The sequence below is a fragment of the Glandiceps talaboti genome, chromosome 5 (assembly GCF_964340395.1).
Source record: "Glandiceps talaboti chromosome 5, keGlaTala1.1, whole genome shotgun sequence".
NCBI classification, from domain to species: domain Eukaryota; kingdom Metazoa; phylum Hemichordata; class Enteropneusta; family Spengelidae; genus Glandiceps; species Glandiceps talaboti.
In genome coordinates, this window is record NC_135553.1 from 7,902,035 (window position 1) to 7,926,364 (window position 24,330).

At 36.3% G+C, this 24,330-nt stretch overlaps 1 protein-coding gene across 1 annotated transcript in view; it reads left to right on the forward strand.

The window, feature by feature from the left end:
* LOC144435853 (speract receptor-like) overlaps window positions 1-24,330 on the forward strand; it is a 98,504-nt gene that overhangs the window by 30,582 nt on the left and 43,592 nt on the right. The window contains exons 2-17 of the mRNA XM_078124490.1: window positions 10,733-11,048; window positions 12,327-12,479; window positions 12,814-12,980; window positions 13,841-13,976; window positions 14,881-15,047; window positions 16,393-16,577; window positions 17,158-17,257; window positions 17,594-17,752; window positions 18,399-18,503; window positions 18,798-18,869; window positions 19,587-19,758; window positions 20,026-20,175; window positions 20,455-20,644; window positions 21,170-21,310; window positions 22,012-22,135; window positions 22,443-22,686. Coding sequence (XP_077980616.1) covers window positions 10,733-11,048; window positions 12,327-12,479; window positions 12,814-12,980; window positions 13,841-13,976; window positions 14,881-15,047; window positions 16,393-16,577; window positions 17,158-17,257; window positions 17,594-17,752; window positions 18,399-18,503; window positions 18,798-18,869; window positions 19,587-19,758; window positions 20,026-20,175; window positions 20,455-20,644; window positions 21,170-21,310; window positions 22,012-22,135; window positions 22,443-22,686 — 2,581 coding nt within the window. The remainder of the gene's footprint in view (window positions 1-10,732; window positions 11,049-12,326; window positions 12,480-12,813; window positions 12,981-13,840; window positions 13,977-14,880; window positions 15,048-16,392; window positions 16,578-17,157; window positions 17,258-17,593; window positions 17,753-18,398; window positions 18,504-18,797; window positions 18,870-19,586; window positions 19,759-20,025; window positions 20,176-20,454; window positions 20,645-21,169; window positions 21,311-22,011; window positions 22,136-22,442; window positions 22,687-24,330) is intronic.

Consider the following 24,330-nt stretch of genomic DNA (forward strand, 5'->3'; position numbering starts at 1 on the left):
ATGTATCAATTGTAATTCAGTTCTTGTCGTGCAAAGACGATAACATGTGGAAATATAATATATTTGTGTCAAGCCAGACGAGAAGATTTTACAACATCAAAGAGATTTTTGTCTAGCCAGACAAAAAACAGTAGCAATGTTAGTGAGAATGTTGTCGAGTCAGGCGACGTTTTGTGTCAGGGTTTATGATTTTCGTTGCAATATTGTTGGTCAAAAAATTGTCGCGTCAGACGATAAATGTAGCAATGTATACTGCTACTAGATTTTTGTCGAACCAACCGAGAATTTGTTTCAATTCTATTGGGTTCCATATTTGTAATCACAATGTACTGGGAGTAGCGATAGGAAGACAGTTTATTCACAGTCTACTCTAATCAGACTAAACTCTGCAGACTATTAGAGTATTTAGTATCAAAGAATAACCTTATAATAAGGTCTCCAACTTAACAACTACTGTACGTCTCTGGTCGATAATTACTTTTCATGTTCGCCAATACACCCAGGAAATCAAATCGTTCGTTCGTTTTGTTGGCAGATCATAACTTTCACTTAATCTTCCTACAGACATCGCATAGTATAAGTCTATCTTTTCCTTTCCTGCTCCAATGCCCACATTTCATCCGTATGTAATATCTTTCGGGAAAATGCCGAGACGTCACACAAAAATTGCCTAAATGTATATGCTGTGCACGTTTTTGAGCGTAAATAGTCGTCACTGTTTTGCATGTACACATTATAGTCTAAGACTGCTGTTAGCTAGTTGCAAACATTAGGCTTAGAAGACAAAGCAAGACTTAATAAACAAGCTTAAGGAAAGCTGAAACGTTCATTTTTAGTACACCACGTAAATGTTAAACGTAACATAGATTTAATATCTTAGTAGTGTGCGGATTTAGCTTACTCGCCAAACGTCAAATATTTTTTTTTTAAATTTGTTCGAGAATATTTTATCTTAACAAGTAAATACAGCCAATTTCAAAATACCGTGCAGCTTTTCTGTTTGATACAGTCACGCAGAAACCCATAAGAAACTGGACATGCTTGCTACATTTTGTCCGAGTGAAATGAACTACACATGCCACCATACAGAAATCAAATGAACACCGCAAAGGACATTTTAGGCGAACTTCATCGGGTGTTTGATACTAAAAAACATTGATACTAAGAAAAACATGGCGCCCGAATGTCTGCATGGAGTTACAATACATTTAAATTGTTTTCATTTAGACAAAATGTAGCAAAACATGCGATCTTGCTATCGAAGTGTGGTATATGCAGTTTCTTATTGGTTTCTGCGTGGTTTTATCAAGAAACAGAAAAGCACCGTATTTTGAAATTGTACTTCATACTAGGCGTTCATTATTATTTAATCAACAGTTGACGTATTTCAGAATTGTTGATAATCACCATGTCAGATTTCGTAGATGTAATATATTACCTTGTTTAGGTTTAATCGCTCTTTGATTACAATTTATTTCCAAGGCTTTCGCTATTAGAACCCATGGATGTATATCAAGGTGTAACTGAAAATAATTCCTCCAGAAGAATAACTTGGCCCTGACACCAAAAACTGGAACTCAAAGAGTTGACAGTGCCCATCAAAAATGCGGTCAATCATTGCTAAAGATCCACTATACATTTGCCTGTTAATCTTCAGCATTGCATGTTACAAATTATAAATTTCATAGATCATTTGTACAAGAATGGTCATAAAGTTATTAAAACAGAAAATAAAATAAACATACGCCCCTGTTGACTAACTAGGTCACGCAAATGGACTGATAAAGCACAATTTTTTCTGATATTAACTTATAAAGGAATGCATGACTATCGCTATATGATCATGGTTTAGGCAAAATTAGTTTTACTATTCAGAGTCAACCCTTGGTGTGTTGATGGTTGAAACAGCGATTTCCATTTCAATTGTCAATATCGTTCCATCTAACATGACTTCCTGTTGAAAGACGTGCTCTGTGAAGTGCATTAATCAGCATCATACAAACGTGTTTTCAATTCCAAAATACATCAATCACTCAAATCGACAGTTTGCAAAGCTTGCAATACGGCGTCTATATATGGTTTTTAAAGAGAACACCAACTCCATTATATCTGCTATTTCAAGAACAGGAAACCTTCTATCAACCACCAATATGAGCAAAATCAGGACTAAAATGCAAAAGTCATTTCATTATTGCTATCTTAAAACTGATGTTTTGATTTCATTGACACACAGCTGTTACATCGAGTCCCATTATTTGTTTTGTGTCTATACATCATTGTTATTTATTCATGTAATATTTGAGCATACATACATACATACATACATACATACATACATACATACATACACACATACACACATACATACATACATACATACATACATACATACATACATACATACATACATACATACATACATACACACACACATACACACATACATACATACATACATACATACATACATACACACATACACACATACACACATACATACATACATACATACATACATACATATATACATACATACATACATACATACATACATACATACATACTGCAGGGTACTTCCTCATACATTGTCTACGTCATTTGACATTTAATTCATATGAAACTAGTAGTAGTACATGTAGTGTAGGTTGTATATTTAAATTAAGATATTATCCGTTTATGAGAGCGCATTTTATGGTTCGATAGATCATTAGACGTACTTGTATTGCCAATACTTTCCAATTCTGCTTTCTTAAACTGATGACTTTTGTGATACTATTAACAAAAGTTAACCATCTGTTTTATATTTGATGACGGTAGAGTCTCCAAATCAAATTAACAATCTATCTGCCAAGTTGTCTCTTCTTCATTCTTTCCTTGTTAATGTCAACGTCTTGATTGTTTAAGTAGCAATATAAAACTCTCGTTGTCCCTTGTATTAACGTCGTCATTCAGACCTGTCGCTAGTATGTTAGGAACTGTCATGATGTGAAAGTGCGACGTAAAACGTACATGAGATCCAACACCACACATCAACATGTATGCAAATTAGTTAATTATATATGCAAGCAAATCACTATTTATTCGAAATCAAGAAGAAGGGATTGCATTGGCATATCACTGGTGTAATTTTAACTTCTTTCTCTAATTTTCTAAAATTTTGACAGCTATCAATACAAAATCTAAATGACTAATATAACACAGGGGGGTTGAGGATGTGTCATCTTTGTTTTATTAAGGGGTTGATTTTTGGTGACGGGATATATATATATATGTAATGAAAAAAAACCCACAAAAATACAGCAAACAATGAAGTTAATCCTCCATATTAAGTTTAGTATAATATCACAGTCGGTAAAGTGTGAAAACATACGGTATATTTACTGGCGAAAACTCGACTTCGCTCAATTCGCCTTCTGCTACGATACATTATAATGAATCTATCTTGGTGTCATATGTGCATTTAATCGGAAGCAGATAGAAAATGTGACGAGATTTGATGAAATCCAAACATATATCCAGCCAGCAGGAAAGAGAATGATGTGTATTTTCCTACTTCTGAATCACAAAATATACTATATATTCTTTTTTGCAAATTTCATAGAAATAAACAATTGTCATTGATAAATTAAACATATAGTAACCCATACATACTATGGGTGAGCGTCAGCCTGCGCTTTTACCATGCCTGATTTGGCTTAGATAGGTCGACATTGAAAGACACAAATCCGTTTTGAATCAAAACTTTCGTCTTTGCGAATTATTTTCTGACAGCTTGTCAAAGTAAAATGGATTCGTCAACTCACATATGAATACCAATATCTACGTAAGATTCCATACCTTAATGTAACGTATGTCTATTTGGTAGCAGCTCAGACCACTTTTTAGCGGTCTGAGGTAGCAGGACTTAGATAGGAGTGTCACTGTATATCAAGGAAGGGGATGTTGTTGAAAACTAAACTGATAAACAAAGGAAGATGTTATTTTAATGGCAACATAAAGTATTTGTTAGTTCATGTAACACGTACCGGCCTCGGAAATACAAGTCTTCAACTTTCACTGATACTTTGTACAAGAAAACGCCAACCCACTCTCAGTTATAAAAAATATATAAATATATATATATATATATATATATATATATATATATATATATATATATATATATACAAAAACAGAGGTCGCCATGCAAATATTTCAAATAGAGATCAAAATGATATTAAAATTGACCAATTTTAGAATCCAAAATGGCCGCCGATTACTGTATGGGAAAATAAATAATTGGTGATGTTCATTCAAATAAGACGGTGAATGCCTCAAATATGTTTTATTATTTCAAAATGACCATGTTCAAGTTCTCATATGACAAATTTGGAGAGACGGTGAAATTGTTCTCCCGTGGTGCATTCTATCTTAAAGTACTGTATATTCCATCTGTTTACACCAAGTCCTCACAGTGAATATTGAACACAAACTGTAAGGTTGGATCTTAGTGAAGTACACTACAAATGCCTCCCCCCCCAAAAAAAAAAAATAAATAAATAAATCATGAGACAACACTGCATAGCATGCGTGCTCTCTCATATTATTTACACAATTTCCTAAGAGAACGCTGGTTTTTTACGCCCAACATTACCAGCAAACTTAAAAGGCAATTAGTTCCATTGAATGGGTTTTCACTGTGTGAGTCTATTTTACCCATAGAAATTAGAAGAATACTTCGGTTGGAAATCTTAACTTTTATATTTTTGTGACGTATTTGAAAATTGTTCCACAGCTAATATAGGGGACCGTTAATTTACATGAACAGTAGGATGCAACCATGCATTGTGAAATGTAAGCGTATACGACTGTATCACAACCGCCAACCCCGCTGATTGCAATGAGTTGTAAGTGTTTCATAAAAAGAATATGGTATAGCTGGCAATCTAGTACATGTATGTAAAAATAATGATGGATATCCACGTACCAAACAACTCAGACAGTCGACTTCACTTTATCACATTAACAAAAATAGCTTCCAATGACAAAATATTTGCAATATTGTAAATGGCCACCCACCTGCACGAAATATGATTCAATTCACAAACTAATTTTCAATTCAATCGTAGACTATTCATTTCTAACAATGTATATATTATGAGGTGAATTAGCTACTTGGTTGTTAAAAACGAAATATGTCGTCTTCTAAACATCTAGACATCCATGTCTATGTTAATGTAAATTGAACAGATTTGTGTACATTAACATCCGAAATTCACCCCAGTCTTAAGCTTATCATATATTTGTACACTCATTCAGGTTCCTGCATATGTCTGTTGTATCTTTTAAATATGTCTAACTACACATTCCTCGTTAATCACTGAATGTTGGATCATCATTAGTTGATTTGTGAATGTCAACGAGCTCTATTGAACTTGAACAATAGATATATTTCAAACAACGTCATTACTTTGATTTTCGTTATCAGAAATTTTGTGTCTTTGTTTGTTTCTGCCTGCCTGTCTGTCTGTCTGTCTGTCTGTCTGTCTGTCTGTCTGTCTGTCTGTCTGTCTGTCTGTCTGTCTGTCTGCCTGCCTGTCTGTCTGTCTGTCTGTCTGTCTGTCTGCCTGCCTGTCTGTCTGTCTGTCTGTCTGACTGACTGACTGACTGCCTGTCTGTCTGTCTGTCTGTCTGACTGACTGACTGTCTGTCTGTCTGACTGTCTGTCTGTCTGTCTGTAGGTAGGTAGGTAGGTAGGTAGGTAGGTAGATAGGTCGTTGGGTAGGCAGGTATATCATTCACATCATGACTGACAGAGCTGACAAGAGTATTTTAGTATCTTTATCCTGATTTTCCCGACCTTTAATTTCTCATTTGAATCCTATTTCCTGGTGAACGATAGTCGTCCATCACTGTCACCAAGCCTCAAACCCTAAAGGTGGATTGCTTTCCCTTCCTCGCTGATTAAACGAGATAGCAGAATTTCACACGTCATCTTTGTAAAGCCTTGGGCCCTTTTTAAGCGTGATCTTAGGAGTAAATTGAAGAAATGATGCAGGCATTCCTTTGTCTGATTTAAAAGCTCCCAAACGGGTCGGTCTTGTGTATGGAATTCACAAGTGACGTATGCTAATTATTTCCATTACAATGTAGAATACCGTGTACAAATGTTCTACAAATATATGAAATCTTGCAGTCTGCGATCTGCGTTCATTTCTCATCATTCTGCCAATAATAATGTTTTCAAAAGGCTCTAAAATAACCAGTTTTATCTATCGTTCATGACATAAAAGGAGAGAATATTGGTACGACATCATGCATATCTGATGTACATTAAGATATGGGCATTTAAATGGTACACTGACGTCGACAGTATTATACCTGAGGCCATTTAATACGACGACCCTTGAAAAGTGGAACGCCACTCCAGGAAATAGAGGCATTTTCAGAAACTGTGGATTTTGGAGTCATTTCATGACGTAACATCCGCTACAATTATTTGCGAAATAATATATTCAAGTTGCACACTGAATATTCATGAGCCCTGATTGTCTATACCCTTAAGTGTAAACAATATCTCATGAATATTCGGTGGGCAACTAGTACTTGATTATATTATTTAGGCTTTTTCAGACTGCAAACAGGAAATTGAGAATACAGCGCCGTCGCTCAAATATTGGGGGTATCATAACGTCATAGACAGCTTTGTCCCTTGGTATTCTCTCGAAGTGTAAATCAGGGATGTTTGTTGTATTCTTCAGACATCGAGGAAAGCAGCAGTGATGTATGATTGACTGACGAACCTATCCCATGTATACCCCCAAGGTACGCACAGGCAGGAAGTAGAGCGCCACCATGGCAAATTTTCGAAAGGCCGCCCATAGTAAAGATACCATATAAAATGCACATGTTCAACTTGATATGTTTCTCAGAAATCACTAGTAATTTTAGGGTATGTAAGAATGGTTGTTTACATGTTCACGACTCTTTCGGTTCATATCGGTGTGAATGTCCTTAGAAATGACAATTAATGTCAAAAGGGTAGTATGATCCATTGACTTTCCCGATTGAGACATAAACGATAATATTTTCCCCAAATACACGTTGGTGGTGTTGACACATTCATAAGCGAAGTCGTGGGTTTTCAACTTCTGACCCGATCAGATAGAGGGCGTTACACGCATAAAAGATGTGACACTTGTAGAATACGGACTATCACTAAATGCGATAACTGGTACTTTCATGGTTAACTAATGTCTTGTTTTGTATCTTAAAGATGTCTTTGTTGAACCTCAGACATTTGTTGTCTGAGGTGGAACTTATTCATCCGTGCGCTATACTTCGTTTGTCACAAGCTCAGTGCGACAATATATGATGAATTACAAAAGCTAAACTAATGTACAAACAGTTCAACTTAGTAAGCAGCAGCGTCGTGCGATCTATCCTGGTCGACGCGACGATCCTCATCAGAATGACAATACTCCACTGGTTGCAGTTCACGACCGTCATTCACTTTACAGGGCCTATTGTTGCTAAACTAGAGGCGGTAATTATTCACACAGATAAATGTATAGTATTTATACCGTGCTAGAACTTACAAAGAGACCAGATGGAATTCCTTGCGCATACATTTCATAGCTAATCATCACAAAGAACATGCTTTTACTCATATAATTTCTATTTCTCTGTGTGTTTGATCATAGTTACACTTATAAGAGGGCTTTCTTACACATTTGAGAATTCAAAAAAATCTGCTGTATCGAAATATTATCGAGTGGTTGTGAACTTATAAAATGATCAGGCGCACCTAACGTGTGTATGCAACAATCTGTCACTGACTGTGACATGATTTCAAAATTATCGCGATTTTCCTCTCAAAAAATTCAAGAAAGGAGTTGTTATGACACATATAAACGAACAAGTTTTTGTCATTTTTGCGAACGACAACTTGGTCGGTTTATTTGTTTGTTGGCCACAGTCAAATTACGAAAAACATTGGCGGCCATGATGTTGGATGCGATAGTATATGGGCACTGCGTTGCCTTTTAAGCGCTACTAGATTTTCTTCGGCTCTAAAGTAAACTGTGTACTGTATATACTTAGGTTGAATAAGCATTATAATGTGTGAATTTAGTGGTATTCACCGTTCCTATAGACTGCCTTGGGTTACAAACTGTGGCATATGTCGTGTTCAGTCTTCTTCACTGTATCAGATTCAATTGCCACAGTCATATGGTCACATTTGCCAATTGTTCTGTAATGCTTTCAACCAATAATGCAAAAACGCGAATTTTACCGCGCAGCAAGATACTGTAATGATATACAAGACATCACTTCCAAATAGTCACTCTGGTACTATCTACCTAAACATTTGCATGTTGTGTGAAGAAAACACTGTGACATCAACTTCATATAAAAATATGTAATTTGAACTTACCTCAAAATTACTACTGAGAAAAAGTCCGATGGTATCGCTCGCCCTGTGTGAAGTATCACGTGTTTATAGCGTGTTTTGTAGGAACATCAATTCATCGCCACCAATCCTATTATATTGAAACCGTATGGCGCCGATAGATATATCATATCGAAACATATTCGATGCAGAATATGGTGTCAATACTGGTAAACATATCAATCACTAAAACCAAAGTGATCTGAAATTATAGGTGTTTGATATAACAGTTACAAAAACACTCGATATATTACGTCATTTATGTGTCAATGATAAATACTCGTATTGTGAACACTGTTAGCTCTGTAAACAATAAAAAGTTAATTACAAACTATATTCAGACTACGAGTGTCGACTCAACGGCCTCTTAAGTCGTAAAACCTATAAACTTATTTTTGAACCCTTAATTTAAAATTACTGACGTAAACACAAGTAAACTTTGGTCAGCCCTAATCTACTCTGTATTGCATATGTCCTAAGTTAATCCGCCTTTGGGTCTCCGTACACACTGTTAACTTTTTTTTAGGATTGCGAGATGATTAGTTAAGTAAAGATTAGAGTCGCATATATACGACTGCTCAATACATATGTATGTAGAACGGTGTAAATAACATCATAACAAGCAAGCTACACAGGAGCCATTACACAGTGTTTCACGCTTTTGCAATCATCAGACGATTATCATTTGTCGTCTGACGATCGCAACAGCGTGAAACACTGTGTAATGGCTGATATGTAGCTTGCTTGATACTGTGTGATTACTGTGTTATATATATATATATATATATATATATATATATATATATATATATATATATATATATATATATATATATATATATATATACTTAGATACTTATTTTCATAAGTTCCGACTTTCGCCCTGTTAACAGAGCATCATCAGGTTTGTAAATGAAAGACCAACAGTAGTCAATCAAAGAAAATTTCGGCCTCCAAACTATTGGAAAATAAATAAAATGCTGCAAATTGTGTCATTGGGTGAAAAACAGTTTTCAGCAAAACAAAATGAGTATATTTCAACTTGTCACCTTTCCTTTAAAAGTTGTATATTTCATTGACATCATGTAATACAGCAGGTACACACCACTATGACAACGCCATCTAAAGTTTAGATAAGGCCGAAACATTTCACAGTTTGAAAAATGCCTATCTGTCAGATAAAAAAGTAGTATCCATGGTAACATATTTTCAACAAAGGGATATTTAAGCAAATCTTTCCTAGATCACAGTATTCTCAAATTGCATTGGCCGCCATTGTTTGCACCTATCCCTGTTACCATAGTAACTTCAGCAAATCGTGATAACGATCAAAAGGAATGCAAAGTGATGTTACCATGCATATTGCTTTTCGCCTCATGTGTAGGAAAGGTCATGGCTAGGTCAACATTACTCTGTGTATAGACTTCTCCGATTTATTTAGAATAATATCTTTAATAAAATGACATAAAAACTGATATTATAGTTTTGCTATCAAGCGTGTTCATGGTAATTAGTATAAATGCACTTGGAATGGATTAATCTCTACAGCTTAGTGAGTTTCTGATAAATGTAATATAAACACAAAGAAGGTGATTAAAATAATTGAACGTTAGGGGGCGCACTTGTGTGTATATCTAATGGCTATGGAATTGTACTTATTAATGTATAACTACACTATCCACCGAAAATCGTACAACATATTTCTTGTTTATGTTGCTGTCTGACACAATGATTCACAAGGGACGAAGAGAGAATATTACCCCCTTATTACCCCCCCCCCCATTGCATTTGTTACATAACATAAACGAACAACCGTTGTAGTCAAGTACAGCCTACAGGTAACAGACAGTTACCACTAGCCAGACGAAACTGCTTCGAATTTCACACACATACATACACACACACACGCACACACGTTCTCTCTCTCTCTCTCTCTCTCTCTCTCTCTCTCTCTCTCTCTCTCTCTCTCTCTCTCTCTCTCTCTCTCTCTCTCTCTCTCTCTCTCTCTCTCTCTCTCTCACCACGATTTTAGTTTCATTTTTCCCTAAGTAAAGGTGCAAGTTGAACCTATCAATGAATGCCCAAGGTTCTGCCAAATGACAGTTTTTATTGCAGTGCATACCGTAAATACAGACATGCATCATACGTACATGTACCCAATATCGTGACAAAATATCGGCGCAGGTGTACGACCTAAATCTCAGAATACTAAAGGTTAAAATACTCTATATAGTCGCCTGAGTCATAATTTATTAGAACAATACTGTCATTGACACAACTTTTACGTGCTTACATTTACAGGGTTGTCCTGAAAATGCTGTTAGCGACAAAAGCGTCTACCCAACATTTGCCCGTACCTATCCCAATGATGCTTTGTATGCCGGTTCTGTTATTGCGGTATTGGTGGAGTTTGGTTGGAAATACGTCACACTTGTCAATGGCCAAGACGCCGCATGGGCAAGCACGGCTTCAAAATTGCTGGAGCTTTTCTTCGAGTACAATATTACTCTTCAGGCGCATATGGATTTCATGGAAAATTATACCCCACGGTTAGCGGAGGATGAAGAGGAATTGATATTCAAACCTATAGTAGAAGAAACATATCAAAATACCAGAAGTATGTATAAGACTGTCATTTTTATCTCCCGTAAGGGAAGTTTATAATATGGTAATGTCTGTCTGTGTGTATGTGTGTACGTGTACGTGTACGTGTACGTGTGAGTGTCTGTCTGTGTCTGTGTCTGTCTGTCTATCTGTCTGTCTGTCTGTGTCATTGTTTTCTCAATAACGACATGCTCAATCCAAGCGATACTTAGAACACACCTGTCGGGTAATGCCTAGAAATGAATAGGTTTTGGTAAACAACCATGAATATGAACAGTGCTTGCATAAATAACAAATTTCGGTAATCTTAGCATCACATGCTTCTAATTTCATGGGATGTCGTAGATACATTAATGGTAAAATACAGAGCGCAACTGTTGTACGTATAAAGCCTTTTGTTGCATCTTTTCACCATAATGAGTAATTTGCATATTTATAATGCTTTTCTGTAATTAGGCAATATTGTTTGAGCACAAACTGGAAATGCTATATAATTTGGTGATTTCACTTTGATGACCCTATAAATGAAATTCGTAGACTATAGGGGTGTAACCAGATAAAACGACGAACGTGAAAAATCAGGTGATGCCGTGAACGAACTTTTAGTTGTGTCATGGAATACCAACGTGTTGAAAAGGAATTTGTCCATTATGACTTGATAAACTACCTTTCTATATTTTCAATAGTTTGTATATGTAAAACATTTGCAATAGAGAGTTGTTATCAATATGCTGCCTATTTGCCATGTTTACTGTATTCGTTAAATGTACGTAGGCAAAGATCTTGGGGGAGGGGGGGGTTAGGCATTACCTTACGAAAGATTCAAATTTCAAATAACATGTTAGTATAGTCATTGATGATAATACTACTTTCTGTCCTAAAAAAGTGTATTGGTATTGTTTCTACGTTTAACGAGTCATTTGCATAATGACTTTCAGGTATGATGCAAGCCTACAATTGCGCATAGTTTAGTACATACACTGGTGATAGCAGAGTACATGACATTGTGTCCTTTCTAGCCAACTGATGTAGGTTTGATTTTAATGTCATGTGCACTATTAATGACATTTACACATAATTAGCTTAGTATACTATAAGTTAGTACCACTTAGTATTAGTATAATATTAGAATGGGTTTGTTTAGCCTATTCATGCGGATCTTTGAACTCAAGCGACCACGGAAAAAAAAGGCACAAAGCAAAGGTCACAGTTAATGTTAGTCACATTTATCTTCTGTCTTGAAAATATTGCAGATTTATGTATTGAAACATTGTTTCTATTCTGTTTCTAGTTTACATCTTATTATGCGAGGAAGAAGCAAGGCCTGTGTTTATGGACACTTTGCAAAAAGCTGGTTTGTTAACGAATGGTGAATACGTCGTCCTATCAATCGATTCAGAGACTTATACAGGCAGTGCAGCTAGACCGTACGTCATTGACGATGGTACGTATTCTTTTGTACGATTGTATGCTTACGAATTGAACAGTATTGCACGTCAGAAATAAAGTAAGAGGTTGTTGCTGTTATTTTTCTTCAAGAAAACAATTCTCAGTAAAAAAAAAAGTTTGCATGTGGTGTTTCTCTACTACTGTAACACATATAAATGTCTTCATTTAATGCTTCTACAACTCATATATATATATATATACTCTCCAAGGTGATTGAGCTCTCTACTTGGCGAAAGAAGAATGAAACTCTTTATTTTACGGTGTATGTATCATTGCGTGTACCAGACTGTTTAGGGTACCTAACCATATCGCCATTTCATTTCCTACAGATATTTTCGCAAACTATCCTGTTCCAGCTAAAGTTGACTCGTATCGGAATTTATTACTGCTGGTGCCAAGGCCACCACCTGACCAACATCAATGGGATGAATTTGTTCATGCCGTGAAAATGTATCGGAAGTTACCTCCTATCAGCTATCCAATTTATGGGGCTAAGGTGAGGAAGACACGAGCATCATAATATTGGAAAAAGACAAATATTCTGTTTCCAGGATAGTGAAATTATGTCCACGCAAGCATAATTCATTAAAAATCAGGGAAAAGTGCTTGATATGGTAATTTTGAACATTTTGGCTCATTGTTTGAACACCACAGAGCCAATGTGATGTAGATGCATGACGTAGAAATCTCATTAAACTATTCTAGTATATTGTCAGAGTCGATGTATGGCTTCTATGATATTACAGTTGTCTTTTGACACTGTTAGAGCAGTTGACTGTATAGTAGGGAGGGAGCTCCTCGACATTTTCACTATATATTATAAATTATGTTCACCTGTTTATAAGTCACGTGTTTATAACAGATTTGAGCTCAACACAGACCCGTTGCTGGTTCCAAGATGCATTGCGCGTCTCTCCATACATGTAAAATGCCATGTATTGTGTACGCGATGAGGGCGGTTTGCACGCACTACTCAGGGGATGGGCTCTCTAGCTGTCATTGATGGCGTTTTGTTCTATAAAATCACTCATAATCAAAGAGGTCAACATGTCTTTCTATCATTTCCTGATTGAAATGTTATTTCAAACGTAATATAAACAAACAAAACAAGACTAAGATGTAACAACATAACGGCGACGGCCTCTCGCGCAATGCATCTTGGAACCGCAAAATCGACTAGTGATGGTATAACTTCAGTAAATAAGCTAATTACCACAAGTACATTTTAAACATGAAGCCTTACATGTGCCCAAACACGTATACATTTAAAACACAGCTTTTATTTGCTTCGTCAAGAAATTTGGTACTGTATGTATTGCGTATAAGCTCTAACCATTCCCCATATCTAATCAAAAGGTGGATGTTGGCGCTGCATATCTATACGACGCTGTTTATCTCTGGGCACGTGCAGCACAACAAGTATTGGACGAAGGTGGTGAAATTACTGATGGCACAGCTATTATTGGGAAGATGCTCAAACACACTTACTTAAGTACGTATTGTATTTAAGAACTGCCCTAGTTGCAACTGGAGGCACTGTGCTATTATTTTCAATAATTAGACATTATACGCACATGCTGATTAATAGAAGGCAATGTTATCCGTGCGTGGTTCTGAACCTGATTTTAGGGTGCGGACTCAAAATAAATTTGATTGGGTTTATTGTACCATATTTAGTGTACTCACAAATACATGTATCCATCATAAATGATTCAAAACTACAGGGGTATACAATATTACGAGTAAATCGTTATATCTAACAAAACAGTTTTTTTTAAAAAAAAAAAACAAAAACAAAACTTTCCAGTTGCAGCTTCAAATGTAAATGTCAAACAAAATAGAATAGAATAGAATAGAATAGAATAGAATAGAAAAGAAAAGAAAAGAATAGAATAGAATAGAATAGAATAGAATAGAATAGAATAGAATAGAATAGAATTGAATTGAATTGAATTGAATTACAGGATGTTGTTTAACATCCCTTTAGGCTTTAAGTTTACCTGACATCCATTTGAAATCAATTAAAGTCATACATTACTACAAAACTAGAGTGACTATAGAGTTTCAATTGGGCAGCGCACGCACGTGAAATATTACATTTTATTTCACTATGAATACACACACGCACGCGCACACGCACGCACGCACACACACACACACACACACACACAAACACACAAAGAAGCAAACTCAAACAGTTTCAATTTCATTATCTCATCACATGACAGTGATGTTGATTTGACTTGTAATAAATGAACTTTAGCTTCAGACTTTATTTGCACTTTGATGGTCATTTTACTCGCATTACCGTCTACTCGGTTTGTGTAGGAATTCTGAAATGTATTAAATGGTTATCGTTTTTAACAATCATAAGTAATTTTTTTTCCTCCGTGCAGGCAAAACTGGCCTCTTACAATATATGGACAGCAATGGTGATGTAGGCGCCATGTTAACTCTTCTGGCTCAAAAGCCTGTCGAGTATACCCCGTACCATGACTTCGTACCTGTTGCCTTCTTTAATATAACACGACAGGAAATCAATGGTTCGGCTGAAGTGGCAGTGGTAAGATCCCTTATCATACACTCACCTCTCTATATCACCAAAATAATATGAGGAAATCCTGTATTGCTCCCAAGTAGCATTCAGAATAACACATATGCGAACTTTTAGTAAATTCCGTTTTTTTAGTAAAATCATGCCGTACTTTGCTATATAAACTTCAGCAAACAGGGGCGCCTTAATAAGGAGGACATGCAATACGTGTCCTTATAACCTGGCTATGAAATCAAATGCATCAAAGTCTTCTCTGGAATGGATAAAAGACAAGAAAACTTTCCCTGGTCCTTGTACGGGTCACCTTAATTACTTCAGCCATTCGCATTTGTGATGTCAATTTAAAGCAAAATCATTTAAGATAAAGGAGCTGAAACATGGAAAGGAACAGTGCAGTCTAGCAAAACAGAGCAGAGTTTAATTTAGCTCAGAATAATGGAACAGGTGTCTTAAATTTAGTGCCCTACTCGACCGTTATGTTAACCAGCGGAATCTACTTAGCTAATTGATCAAGTGATCCCTGTGTAACGTGGATATATGATAGTGACTTTTTGTACAGTCACTGTTACTAGTACATGATCAAATTTACTGCTTGGTACTCAAATACCAAAGTAACACTGGTGACATTAAAAACATATTTCACAAACTAAAGGAGGAACTTTAAAAAACCACTAACTAATGGTTAACACATGTGGAATATGTGACATATTGGTACTAACTTAAGAGGGAACTTTAAAACACGTGTGGAATACTAAGTATGTGTCTCTCTGTGTAGTTCAGTTAATGGTAGTACATGTAGTACGGCTGGTTGTGGTAACAACAGTCGTTGCAAGGGATTATTATACACATATATGTCCTGACTACGAGGGCACTAGTAGACTTCTATTACCACGAGAGCTGTTATATAGCAATTATTTCCCAAGGCAGAAAGCTGAAGGAAGTAGTTTGTACATAACAGCACGAGGGGTATTATGACGTCCACTATGCCTGAATATGGCTAGGCAATACGTTTTATAACACATCACATTCTCAGGCATATTTCTTTCCATAGCCAAAGTAAATCCCGATAAAACTTCGTGCTATATGAATATTGCCCTTGGGAGAATGGAACGCGAATAGTGCCCTTTATTTGCAAATTGAGGTCACTATGGGTCAGTAGTCCATACCACATGATACACTCTAAGCCAATCACTGAGGTCTATATGAACTTGATGTGTTATAGAAGTGATTATATAAAGTAAAAATGCTTACGTTTACCAGCAAAATGCACCATAGGGATGAAAAGATTACTGGAAATTGTGCGCTCACCTGTATTTGTATGCATGTCTTTATACTATGTGTTCAATCTTTTTAGTCGTATGTGCCACGAGAGAATATGACAATTGACTGGGTGAAAGGATCTGTACCAGTAGCAATACCAGAGTGTGGTTTTCGACTAGAATTTTGTCCAATAATACCAGACTACACTACTGAAATATCAGGTGGTACTGTCGGGGGTATTCTTCTTATACTTCTTATCGTATTGATTCTTGTGTATAGGTGAGTCTTTTATTAATCTATGAGTGTTGTTTCAATGTCGTTTTATTTCTTGTGGGTAGTTAATCGAATCGGAGTGTATGAATGTCCTAACATGTAAAACATGAAGCGCAAGTCAACTCATCACAAATCATCTGTGTTTGTAACCCCTCCAATGTGATGTTACATTGATGTTGTTGTTTTTTTGTGTAAAATGTTGTCATTTTATAAAATTGACAAGCGAGTCACTGTGCTATTTAAAAAAAATAAATAGTGTTTGCAAACACCACTTTGTTGCGAACCAAACATATCAGTTTGTTAAATGTCTGTAAAAATTAGTTGTATTCTCCTATAACATTGACTAATTCTGACCAACCACATTTCTAGACAACTGATGCAAGGGTTGTAAAATGTCCCTTGTTTCGAACCTTCATTAAAATATGATGTGGATATTATAGTCTCGCCAAAATGATGAAATATTCTCCTGAATCACGCTTTCATACCTTCGGACTCTTGGCAATAATATTAACTCCCTTCTATTCTTCTCCATTGTGTGAATTTGTAAATCCCTGATACACTACAATTTTTCAAATTTTATTTTTAGAAACTGGAAGTATGAGCAAGCGTTAGCCAGCCTTATTTGGAAGATTAATTACAAAGACATAATTTTCAAAGACAGACTAAATGTATCGGTTGGAAGCAGGGTAAAGCAAACTTCATTCATTTGTATATTGTAATTTGTAATGTACTTCCAAACTAGAGAGACTGTAGCGTTTCGATGAGGCAGCATGATGTTTTTAACGAATCTCACACAACATTCTTTGTTATGAATTCATGATTACACAAATAGATATACAGATGCAGATAGCACGCATGTCACAGCACTAGTATCATATACCCTAATACATACAGGATCCGCACAGGGCCTGATCCAGGCATGTCCTGTAATCTACCTGTCGATTTCTAGCTGTGTCTATTTAGAGAATTACATCATTTTTGTTAAACCGTGAATAAATACCGTTACTGTTTTTCACTCGCAGCTAAGTATGAGAAGCATAGATTCGACAGGTTCCGGAATTAAGATGCCGACACAAATTTTTACAACAGTTGGTACTTATCACGGCCAACTGGTTGCAATAGGGTACATCAAGAAGAAGAGTGTTGATATCAATCGGAAAGTCAAAAAAGAATTTAAAACGGTGAGTCAGATTCAATGGTCTAGGATTAATAAGCTGAATGAATGAAATTGACCGATTATATATTAAGTTGATGTACACGACATCTTAATTTGTGTGGTTTGGCTGATTCATTGAAATATGCGATGACATGTTTGCAACACTTGGTTACAATGAGGTGTCTTGATTTATGTACGTAACCACGTATGCAGTGTAAAAATCAAAATGATGTCCACCGAGACCAGACTAGAATCTACAACGTAGTGCAGGGTAATTTCATTGCCACTCCCAGAACACATCTTAACATATTCCATGACTTTTCACGCAATTAGACTAGCATCAAGAATGCTATATTCCAACGGGTAAACATATATAGAACTGGAAAATTTACAATTAAATTTGCAGGATCAAAACTTTGTAATGACATACTCACTCACTGATTTTTCAATATTTTTACCAAAATACAAACAATATCTACACTTTTCCAGTTAGTTTCGTCTCCAGCAGACAACTCGTCACACTAATCCCTCTTTCCTTAGTATCATGTAATCATTTGTCATTCACTATATTTTTTATATGTATACCTGTGGAAATATGAATATTGGTATTAACATCACACATGGCTTATACCTGTCATGACACTGTTGTCTGTTTATTTTATCAATTGCAGATTAGAGATATGAGACATGACAACATCATCCCATTCATTGGCGCTTGTGTAGAATCTCCAAATATATGTATAGTCACAGAATACTGTACTCGTGGCAGCTTACAGGTAATACTATAAGATTGGAGGTTTCTAGGACCCTTTAGAATGAAAGACTCGACGTTGTTGGCGCTCTTCTTATTTCAGTATCTCCAAATATATGTATAGTTACTGAATAGTATTGTAGTCTTTTTAAAAAGAAATTTTAATAGATCATTTTTTTAAATAGATCATGTCAGTTTCTTGATAAACATGTATGTAGAAACCATGGTGAAATACAAACTCTATATCTCATTATGTGATATCGTATTTACAATGTGAAACATTTTGATATCTTTAAAAAAAAATTAATCTCTTATAAAGGACATTCTCGAGAACGATGACATTAATCTGGATAAAATGTTCAAGGCAGCCCTGATAAGTGACATTATCAAGGTGAGTTTTTCATTTATTTGAATAAATATTTTTGGTTAGTAAATATTTTACTACAGTGATCTGGGATAGCATTTTACCTGCTAAAAGCCTTACGACGTTTTTTGGTATTAAGGTAATTCCATTCCATTCAATGGGCAAATTGGTTTATAATGTGATAAATAAACTTTCTGTAATATGATAAAGAAACTTCTATGAAATTACTGTAATCTCAATAATAGGAAAGAACGTTTGAAAAGTGGGGTTCAACTAAATTGAACGCGAATTTGATGTAAGTTAGAGTAAGTGAAATTCAATTAAAAATACGCCAGAAAGATCCAGATCTAGTTGATGACGTCATCAGTCGAGAATCCAGTCGTGGGGGGGGGGGGGGGGTTCTGCCTCCTCTTCTTTCCCTACCGCCTGACATTTCGCTACAGGTCTTTATCTAAGTGAGGCTGAACGTCACTGCTGGAAATCCGTTAGGTTTGAATTCACAGCCGTTACAGCGAAATGCCAGGCGTGGTAGGGGAAAATCGAGAGCCAAAATTCCGCACACATCAGCAGCCCTTATTCCTTCATCCTAGTAATGGCAACATATAGAGGAGGTATATTAGGTATTCTGAAGTATGGTGAGTGACACAAGGGAACTAAATCGTTCAATACGGTAATGTCATTCACTTTGTGATATTGTGCTCAAGGCCACGTGCCCATAATTATGGCGTGACTCGATATTTGCAGGGAATGATCTATATTCATCACAGTGATGTGAAATCTCATGGCAACTTGAAGTCGTCAAACTGTGTGTTAGACAGTCGATGGGTACTGAAGATCACAGGGTTTGGTCTGCACGATTTCAAAGAAGGAGCCAAGAAAGATAAAAACGAGATTGGTGAACACGCATTCTTTCGAAGTGAGTTGTTAACAAGTGTATTACTTATGTATGTATGTATGTATGTATGTATGTATGTATGTATGTATGTATGTATGTATGTATGTGTGTGTGTGTGTGCATGTGTGTGTATGATGATGATGATGATGATGATGATGATGATGATGATGATGATGATGATGATGATGATGATTGCGATAGTCTTCCTACTCAAAATACCTAGTAATCAATCCCATGTCATCATGACAGACATCACTATATGCATGGACACCCTTTCTATCATTACAGATTTGCTTTGGACTGCTCCCGAATTACTACGAATGGAAACACCTATACCCGAAGGAACACAGAAAGGCGATATATACTCATTTGCTATCATTCTTTATGAGATTGCATTGAGACGAGGACCCTATGGTTCAGAAATTCACACACCGGAAGGTGAGGAACGCTTTTTAATACACAATGATGCATGCATATGCAACACGAAAATAAGAAACCAAATTCCCACGGTGAACCCTTTTGAGTCTTACAGTCTTCACTAAACATGTCAAACCAGTTGAGTGTTAGAATAATTGAAACGAGATGAATGAAGATTTTGGGATATACTTTCGTCAAATACTTTTTCTATCCGACGTAATAATTTCGATACATATCACACGTCTTGAATGTTTTTAGTCAATGTTTAACAACTAATGAATATCTTTGTTGTTAATTCAGAAATCATTGATCGGGTGAGATGTCCACGCGATCCTCAGCGACCATTTCGACCCATTACTTCCGCACTTATGGAGGATGACGTTCCTGAAGTTATAATAGATACCGCGGTTGCTTGTTGGGCAGAAACACCCGAAATGCGACCGGACTTTAAAGAAGCCCGTGTCAAGTTAAAACCTTTACAGAAAGGAATGTAAGAATATATCAATGTATTATGTTCATTTTGTTTAACAGTTAGAAGAGTTTACGTACACTAAAATCTCACGTTTCACACTTTTTAAAACCAGATTTATAAAATAAGCTAAACTTATATAGAGAGGTATACTTTTCAGTTGTAACTTTTGCTACTATCACATGCATTGGGCAGATCTTAAACTTGGTATTGGGCACAAATCAACTATTACTGATAATGCTAGAAGATTATTTCAATGCCAGGGGGTGTATTGCACCAAACTGTGTGTATACAGCTATATGCCTTACCCACAGGTGATTCAATATTTTCAGAGTGTACGATATTACAAGTAGGTTTTAAAAATAAACACGCTCAGATGCAGGAATCGTTAGCAATGGTAGATGTAATTACAAGTTTGTCGATAAGTAAGTAGTAAGGCCACAATAATACCCATGTGTCAATGTTAATTTCACAGACTCTTCAAACATCAGACATTTACAAAAATCTGGTATAGAAAATCATCAGTTTCTTTGTATTACATTTCAGGAAATCAAATATCTTTGACAACATGATCCAAATCATGGAAAAATACGCTAATAATTTGGAATCGATCGTTGAGGACAGAACGCAGCTCCTTATGGAAGAAAAGAAGAAGACGGACATACTGTTAAACAGCATGTTACCAAAGTTAGTATCATACCCCCCCCCCCCACCCCCACTTGTACAAGTTCTAGAGAACAGACCTGGCTTGGTCGTCGGAGAACGGACGTGTGTGCAGTACCACATGTGCACGCGTTAAAAGAATTTGTTCAGACAACGTGACCAAAGTATACAGTGTTGGCGGCAGTAGAAACATATATACAATGTATTTTGAACAGCAAACGAATTGTCCTTGCTTTGAACGGTCCCACCTTAAATTTGGAAGTAATTAATTTGCAAGATTTCGGCAACGTGGAATGTCACCCAGTATTTACGTGTGTGCTTTATAAATGCAAGTAATATAAAAGTGCACAGGTGTTGACGAAAGCTTCACCAAATTCCAACTGTATGTAGCGCTTCAATACCTACACCTGTACAGATGCATTTGCATTGATAATGTGGTATGATAAGCAACCGATTTACAAAACCAATAAATCAAGATCTAGACTTGCTGTAGACTGTAATACACCTCGCTGAGGGAGGGGTGGGGATTCCATATCATTCTTGAAGGTTCCCTTCGTGGAAAGGGATGATAAGAGCGCTCGCAGCGGCTGATCTTTTAGTCTATACTTGTTTATCACAGAAGTGTGTATATGAGCGTTACACATAGTATATTTCTTAAGACTTCAAATAAACTATCGTTTCGCATTTTACATAACGTTTAATCAGCATTTATTTTCACGTTCAAGGGCCGTTGCCAACCAACTGAAAAGAGGAAAGCAAGTTGAAGCTGAGGAATTCGAAGCAGTGACAATTTACTTCAGTGATATCGTTGGCTTCACCAAACTATCATCAGAAAGTACACCGTGGCAGGTAAAGCAAGGGGATACGCGACATATTTGTAATCATTGGTTATCAAACACTAGTAATCAAACTATGTATGCATGGTGACAATTCATTAGGGAAGTCAAAGATGAACACACAGACTGGACGTGACGTAGAAGGCATTTGTGTGTCCTTATGCATTTTATCTTAAAGTTTTGTAACTATTAACTTGCAAACAAGGACTTATTCTAAGTTGTTTGACATCTTTTCATGTCGAAGTACATAGTACATCTTTTTTTTATAAACTAACCCCCCCCCCCCCAATCCAATAACCATGACTGTGCCTGTCTTTCAGGTTATTGACCTGCTTAACGACCTCTACACAGTATTTGATTCAACTATAAAGAACTACGATGCCTACAAAGTAGAAACTATCGGCGATGCTTACATGTTGGTGTCTGGACTTCCAATCCGTAATGGTGATAGACACGCAGCAGAGATAGCATCATCATCACTGCATTTACTCGATGAGATCACCAAGTTCAAAATCAGACATAAACCTGGTCAGAAACTCAGTCTAAGGATTGGAATACACTCAGGTAGCTATGATGATTCTGGTGTTGATAACTGTGCGTTATGCTTAAGAACATTATCGTGTGTGTGTGTGTGTGTGTGTGTGTGTGTGTGTGTGTGTGCGTGTGTGTGTGTGTGTGTGTGCACATATGCACATACGCTACGTACGTACGTATATTACGTACCTACCTACATACCTCCATATTTACATGTACCTACATACACACATACACATACACCTACATACTTATACCTACATACTTTTACATACATACATACGTACATACGAGCTTAGTTGCCAAAGGTGGACCCTAAATGTCACACCCCTATAAACCCCCCTTGGTGGAACCATGATTTCCGAGGGAGATAGAAACAAACAAATATGGAAAACATCATGAAGACAAGCTAATAAATATTTCTGTCACAATGGATTCCTTGAAATGTTATTGCTTCTACTTTTCGTTATTTCCATTATATTGTGGAACCTTATACGTATAGAGATGTGTATAGTGAACCCTTGTGTATGCAACTCGCAGAGATAATCATGGTGAATCATGGTGTATGCCACTCGTTTACAGATGACAATTGTGAAACTTTGTGTATGCAAACTTGCAAGGCATTGAGCATGGTGAACCATTACGTTCTGTCACTAAACCACAGCCATGTATGCACATTGCTAACTGATGACATTGTTTTTAGCAAACTTATAAACAGCTTATGAGATGTTTTAGGCCAGGTTAACATCAATGACAGGGTGTCCAAGGTGAAAAGTCAAAACGTGAAAGCTTGTGTATGTAACTCCCTAGAGATATATGAATGGTGCACCCTAGTGTATGTGAAGCTCTACAGAGATGAGATGGTGAGCCCTTGTCTATGTATACAACTCTTTATATATATATGTGAATGGTGCACCCTTGTGTATGTAAAACTCTACAGAGATGAGATGGTGAGCCCTTGTGTATGTAAAACTCTACAGAGATGACATGGTGCACCCTTGTGTATGTAAAACTCTACAGAGATGAGATGGTGAGCCCTTGTGTGTGTATATAACTCTCTATAGATATATGAATGGTGCACCCTAGTGTATGTAAAACTCTACAGAGATGACATGGTGTGCCCTTGTGTATTCAAACTTATATATATGTATATAGAATAGAATAGAATAGAATAGAATAGAATAGAATAGAACATAACTTTATTGTCAATTTGTAAATATTTCTTCCGCTTCACCAAAAAATAAAATAAAAGGCACATTACAGTTACAAACACACACTAAAAATAATTACAGTATTAAACACAAACACAGAATTAGAAACAGTAAAAATATATATCTTCAATGTAGTTCTTTGAAAATGACAGGTTTGAATTCAGTATGATTATTGCACTTGGAATAAATGATTTTAAAAAAATGTTCTTGCGAGTTAAAGGTACTCTGTATCGTCTTCCTGAGGGCAACAATTCAAACTGTAAGTATAAAGGATGTGAGGTATCATTAACAATTGCTTGGGCTTTCCTGCGGACGGAGAGTTTGTAGAGGTCATGGAGCTGACTCTGCTTCTTACCAATTATTTTCCGGGCCAAATGTACAACTCACGTCAGTTTAGTTCTATTTTTAACATTCAAGATGCCATACCAAACTTTCTATAAGGCTCTTGTATACCTTTTCAAGA